Raw genomic sequence first — 5,577 nt, 5'->3', positions numbered from 1 at the left:
GAGGCAAGCGCGAGGAGTGATCAGTACAGCAACGAAGGGCAACAGAAGGACCACAAAGAGAGCAACAACACAACACATCAAACACAAACACAACAGAAAACCAACACACAACATATCAAACAGAAGCACAAGCAAACACATCAAACAGAAGCACAACCACACACAAATCACAGAATACACACTCACATACCTGTACACCATGGGAACAGATTCATAGCACTGCTTCTCTGCGCCCAGGGCCACCATGCAGCTGCATGCCAGCAGCACCGCCAGCACAGCCGCCCTCAACGTCATCATCGTCCACTGCTGCATCTCTCCTTTCTTGTTTGTGTTGGTGGGTTGCTTGCGTATTTGCTGGCAAACTCGATGATAATTGACGAACATCACGCATCAATTTTCCGCACCGCCGCAGCCACTGATTTCTGTGCTCCCGTCGGGTGAGATGCGATTGCGATAAGTTGTGACATGGCACCTTGCCTTGCCTTGGGTGTTGCTGTGTGTCTGCGCCTGTGTTGGTTTGAGAGACGTGCTGAGTTTAGTATGCTTGTCGCTTTCACCGTGGTGCGACACACGCGCACACACACGCACACACACGCATGCACTGTGCGTCACATCTCAAGATACATCTCAAAAACAACACACACTAACGAGTGGTTCTGAACCAGCAAACCATCACGTCTCACAACACGCTGCTCTCTTTTTGGTGTTGCAGACTCACCTCCTTCACTCACTCACCTCACCTCCTTCCCCCATTACCGCAACAGTTACCCTCGCGTCCTCGACTTGGCTCATCCCTCTCGCTGTGCCACCACCACCACCACCACCACCAACAACAACAACAACAACAACAAGGAGGATGAGGCTGCCGTTCGGCGCGCTGGCCCTGATGCTGGCCATGGGCTACATTGCCGTGGACTTGAACTTTGACGCACTGGCAAACACGGAGCCCGCCAAGAGCATGACATACTACCACGTGCAGCACCACACCCCACCGCCGGCGTCCCTGATCATCCCCGCGGCGATTCTCGTCGCCCTCCTCGACACCCTGTACAGCCTGCTTGTGGTCCGCGACGCGCGCGAGCTGCTCTTCCTCGTGCTCGGCTCGTACGTCCTCTATCTCTTCATCGGCATTGTGAAGCCCTCCATGGAGACCATGTCTGGCGCCAGCCTGGACGACGTGGACGAGTACATCCCACAGCTGGAGGCCATCCGCGACGCCCACCTCTACATGTGCCCCACCGTTGCTGCCATGCTCCTCTGCACCGTCTACACCCACATGATCTCCCCTCCTTCCTCCTCTTCCTCTTCTTCTGCCAGTTCGAAGCACAAGAAGAAGCACAAGTAAACGACCGGCTGTGAACGAGGAACGAGATGGGAGACAAGGGAGGTGCAAGAATTTCCTACCACAACTGATTGGTTGGTTGGCGCGCGCTGACATTTCTGCTGCATTGTCGTCGTGCTCGGCGTCGTCGCATTCACAACACAACACAACACAACACAACACAACTGGCGTTGTCTCGACAAGCACCCGCCCTGGCTACCGGCGTGTCTTCTTGTTCTTCTTGTTCTTCTTTTGTTCTTCTTTTGTTCTTCTTCACACTCAACGATGCGAGCGCCGATTGCGGGCTTTGGCATCGCCTTGCTCCAGGGCGTGACGGCGGTGGCCCTCAACTTTGATCTGATTCGCCATGCGGAACCCGCCACCACCGCCGCGTACTACCGCGTGCAGCAGACGCTGCCGCTGCCGGCGTCGCTCGTCATCCCGCTCGCCGTGCTCACGACCTACGCCGACACGCTGTACAGCCTGTTTGTGCTGCGCGACCTGCGTGAGGCGCTGTTCCTCATCCCGGGCTCCTACGCCATGTACCTCTTCGCCGGCGTGATCAAGCCCGCCATGGCCACCGTCGCCAGCGCTGCCACTGAGGCCGACGTCTCCGCCGCCCTGGACACCATCTACGACGCCCATGTCCACCTGCTCCCCTCTGCCATCTGCATGTTCCTCCTGCACATCTACACCCACATCATCTCCCCTCCTCCTGCCAAGAACAAGCACACGAAGAAGCACAAGTAAACAACACAAGTGAACAACACAACACAACTACTACTGATATCACGAATGAACAGCAAGCAGTGAGGAGTGGGGAGTGGGGAGGGTGATGGAGGGGAGGTTGTTGCACCACCAAGACCAACAGAAGACCTTTGCCATCACTGCCACCATCACTGCCGCTCCTGCTGTCCTTCGCCATCTTGGCAGATTTTCCGCACTTCGATTGCACAAAGACGACGACGATAATGGGTGGTGGCGATGGCGATGGTTGTTGTTGCTGCAGCGAGCAACGGAAGCAAAGCGGGAGACGAACGAGGAGGATGAGGAAGGAGGGGAGGGGAGTGGCATCAGCGTGGACGGTGGTGTTGATAGCAGGGCTGAGCTTGTTGACGGTGCAAACGGCGTTGGGCAGCGGGATCCACGGCCGTGGCAGTTTTGATTACGACAACGACAACAACAACAACGATGAACGGTTGGTTCGTGATGTATGTGTGTGTGTGTGTGGATGTGTATGACAACAACATGGTACTGTGGCTGCCTTGGTAGGTATCCTGTGTTGACTAATCATTGCAACACACGTGCACGTGCGCACATGCATGCATAGATCCCCGTGCACAGAGAAGCCGCCCTCCATGGCAGACGTGTTTGAGTCTGAGCAGTTTGCCGTCGCCATGTTTGCAGCAGGCTGCATCGGCGCCGTCGGTGAGTGAGTCTGTGTGTGCTTGTGTGTGTGTGCTTGTGTATGTGTGTGTGTGTGTATGTGTGTGTATGTGTGTGTGTGTGTATGTGTATGTTAGAGGCGGTTGTACTCACTGAACCCGCTCCCCCCCCTCCACACACAAACACGCGCACGCGCAGGGGTGCTTCCGTTGCTGGTACTGCCGTTTCACGTGTACAAGGAGCACACGGCGCAATCGTCGTTGCTGTTGCGGTTCATGTTGGGTGCTTCATGCGGCGGTCTTCTCGCCAACACGTGCTTTCACATCCTTCCGGAGGTATTGCTTTGTATGTGTGTGTGTGTGTGTGTGTGTCTGGACAACCACCCCCCCCCCCCCGGCCAATCTGTCTGTCACATTGTGGCCACCCAGCTCTTGCCCTCACAGAAGACCTCACTATTTCCATTCACACACACACACACGCGCGTTCTACCAGAGCTTCGGCATGATGGACGACCAGCTGTTGTTTGGCCGCCTGTCCCCGGCGGGCGCGTCCATGTTCATCGGCATCGTGTCGTTCTTCCTCCTGGAGAAGGCGGCGGCGGCCGTCGAGCAGCTCAGACACTCCACGCACACAAAGGCGGGCACAAAGGCGGCGACAATGACGAAGAACAGCACGAAAGGGGGCAGTGCCGAAAAGACGAGGGCAGGGAATGCGGTGAATGCAGTGAATGCAGCGGTGCACAGGCGAGCCGTCTTCTACCTTAACATCATCGTCAACGGGCTCGATAACGTCATGCACGGAGCTGCCATATCCGCGGCCTTCTGCGCATCATTCAAGGTGCGTGTGTGTGTGTATTTACGTGCGTGTGTGTCTGTGTGTGTGTGTGTGTGTGTCTGTGTGTGTGTGTCTGCGTGTGTGTGTGTGTGTGTGTGTGTGTGTGTGTGTGTGTGTGTGTGTTCGTACGTTGTTTGCTCACGCTCTCCTCCGCTTGTGTGTTTGTGCTGGGATCAGTTTGACGGGCGCGTTTCTCGGGCTGTACATGGATCTGTCGTCGACATCCCACGTCATCATGCCCTTCACAGCGGTGGGTCGCAGCTGATGCATATTTGGGGTTCCAAGTGGTTGTACTGCGATGTCGCACCAGTACGACGGGCTGACATGCTTTCTTCGTCACACACATACACAAACACACGCACGTACACAAACACGCATACACAAACACACGCACGCACATACACAAACACACACACACTGCACCACAGGGCGGGTTCCTGTACATTGCGCTGGCGTCGCTGCTGCCTGATCTGTGTGATGACGACAGCAGCGGGCTGGCAAATTCGTTCCGCTGTCTCTGGTTGGCAGACTTGTTATCCGTATTGGCGGGCGCAGCAGTCGTCGCGTTCACACTCGACGCACCCATGCACTGACGCAAACAGTTGAGTTGCTTGAATGTGCTCGTGCGCGTGTGTCAGTGGTAACAGACTTGGTTTTCTCTCGCTCGCGTGTGTATTGATTGTAACCAAACGAAAGTAAACCACACACACAGGCAGAGCACTACTGAACCAACAAGAGGTGACATGCAACAAACAAAAACAACGCAATGAAAAGAAGTGAAACGCAGCGAGGATGAGGGGAACAGGATGTGGCACCGGCAAGGAGGAGGTGTGACGTAACGGGAACTCAAGGGGTCAAGTGCGAGGTGAACAAGGCAAACCTCAAAGACAAGAAAGGGACGAAAATGCAACAGCATCATGTCACAACGAACGTAAGGACACAACGACCACACCACAACAACACGGAAGCACGAGCAGAACAGCGACAGAATCACAACAAGTGGCAAGAAGGAACATAGGAAGAAGGGAAGGAAGCCGTGACCGCAGCACCAGCATCCTCACTTATCCAAACAAGTACGTGTCCAGTGCATCCCTGTCAACCTTGACAAACACCTTTGCGAATGGCAGGCACTGCATCTCCTGAGAGAGCACGTACTCCTCAAAGTCGTACCGGCCGGGCCTTGGCGTGGCCTGGAAATCGGTAGCTTGGGACACCTGCACATAGTGGGTGTCGTGGAATGCGTCGAACGGCTGCCCGTAGTAGTCGCACAATTCGGGCCCATGTGGATGCTGCTTGGGCACCTTGCCCGTGTAGTCCTTGCTGCGGGTGATTGGGTACGCAAGGCCCGCATGGGCAGCGCACAGCAGTAGCACGTGTTCGCCGTTAGCGTTTGGTGGGCGCCACTGAGTTTTGAGCAGGCCGGTGGAATACCCAGCAGCGTAGCCAGCTTGCGGGGTGAGGTAGATGCCGGAGCCAAAGTACCCGCGATCTTTTGGGCTGCTCAAGTTGATGGCACCATAAGCTATCACGCTGTCTGTGACCGCTTCATCGCATCCGTGCCACCCGAGGAGAACATTCACGTGCTTGACGCCGTCAGCGGTGAGAGCAAACTGCGACTTCAAGCGACCGAGCATGGCTCGCTTCTCCGGGTCGTTGGCTCCATAGTCCGGGTTATGCTGGGCGGCTGTGGGATCGCCACGGCGCCGAGCGGAGCGATGCACGCGCGAGTTAAACCCTTGAAGCACACTTGCTGATTTCGTAATCTCCACACGCGACAAGGAGATGCCTGGCACCATCTGCTCTTCAATCCACCGATACAGAGCAGTGAGGCGAGGCAGTCGTGCGGTGCAGACGTCGCTGTTGGGATGCCTCCACTGGAGCTGCGCATCAAATGCGGCATCCAGCCGCCACGCACGATGATGCCATTCAAAGCCACGCTTGTGCCAGGGGGTCGTCAACGCGGAGTCATCGTCATCTTCATCGTCATCTCATCGTCATCTTCATCGTCATCTTCATCGTCGTCATCGTCGTCGTCA

General features: G+C 56.0%; 4 protein-coding genes across 4 annotated transcripts; 3 read left to right on the top strand and 1 right to left on the bottom strand.

The window, feature by feature from the left end:
• Positions 1–394: 394 nt before the first annotated feature.
• On the top strand, positions 395–1,345 carry PTSG_11450 (uncharacterized protein; the record flags this gene model as incomplete). The annotated part of the gene is made up of 2 exons (XM_004987478.1): positions 395–437; positions 765–1,345. Exon 2 carries the CDS (start codon positions 857–859, stop codon positions 1,343–1,345), a length of 489 nt encoding a protein of 162 aa, XP_004987535.1. The 5' UTR covers positions 395–437; positions 765–856.
• A 261-nt stretch (positions 1,346–1,606) lies between these two features.
• PTSG_13207 (uncharacterized protein) lies at positions 1,607–2,071 on the top strand (the record flags this gene model as incomplete). The annotated part of the gene is made up of 1 exon (XM_004987477.1): positions 1,607–2,071. The coding sequence occupies one exon, from the start codon at positions 1,607–1,609 to the stop codon at positions 2,069–2,071; it is 465 nt and encodes a 154-aa protein (XP_004987534.1).
• Positions 2,072–2,264: 193 nt separating this feature from the next.
• On the top strand, positions 2,265–4,134 carry PTSG_13206 (uncharacterized protein; the record flags this gene model as incomplete). The annotated part of the gene is made up of 5 exons (XM_004987476.1): positions 2,265–2,519; positions 2,652–2,749; positions 2,906–3,042; positions 3,200–3,544; positions 3,970–4,134. Exons 1-5 carry the CDS (start codon positions 2,293–2,295, stop codon positions 4,132–4,134), a joined length of 972 nt encoding a protein of 323 aa, XP_004987533.1. The 5' UTR covers positions 2,265–2,292.
• A 50-nt stretch (positions 4,135–4,184) lies between these two features.
• Positions 4,185–5,378, bottom strand: PTSG_11448 (uncharacterized protein). The gene has a single exon (XM_004987475.1). The coding sequence runs from the start codon at positions 5,335–5,337 to the stop codon at positions 4,603–4,605; it is 735 nt and encodes a 244-aa protein (XP_004987532.1). The 5' UTR covers positions 5,338–5,378; the 3' UTR covers positions 4,185–4,602.
• Positions 5,379–5,577: the final 199 nt, after the last annotated feature.

Source organism: Salpingoeca rosetta, assembly GCF_000188695.1.
Source record: "Salpingoeca rosetta unplaced genomic scaffold supercont1.86, whole genome shotgun sequence".
Classification (NCBI taxonomy): Eukaryota; class Choanoflagellata; order Craspedida; family Salpingoecidae; genus Salpingoeca; species Salpingoeca rosetta.
Note: the sequence above shows the minus strand (reverse complement) of the source record. Positions and strands in the feature narration are given on the sequence as shown.

Coding starts and splice junctions, on each gene's coding strand:
- PTSG_11448 (XM_004987475.1), bottom strand. CDS start 5,337: ATGGTGCCAGGCATCTCCTTGTCGCGTGTGGAGATTACGAAATCAGCA.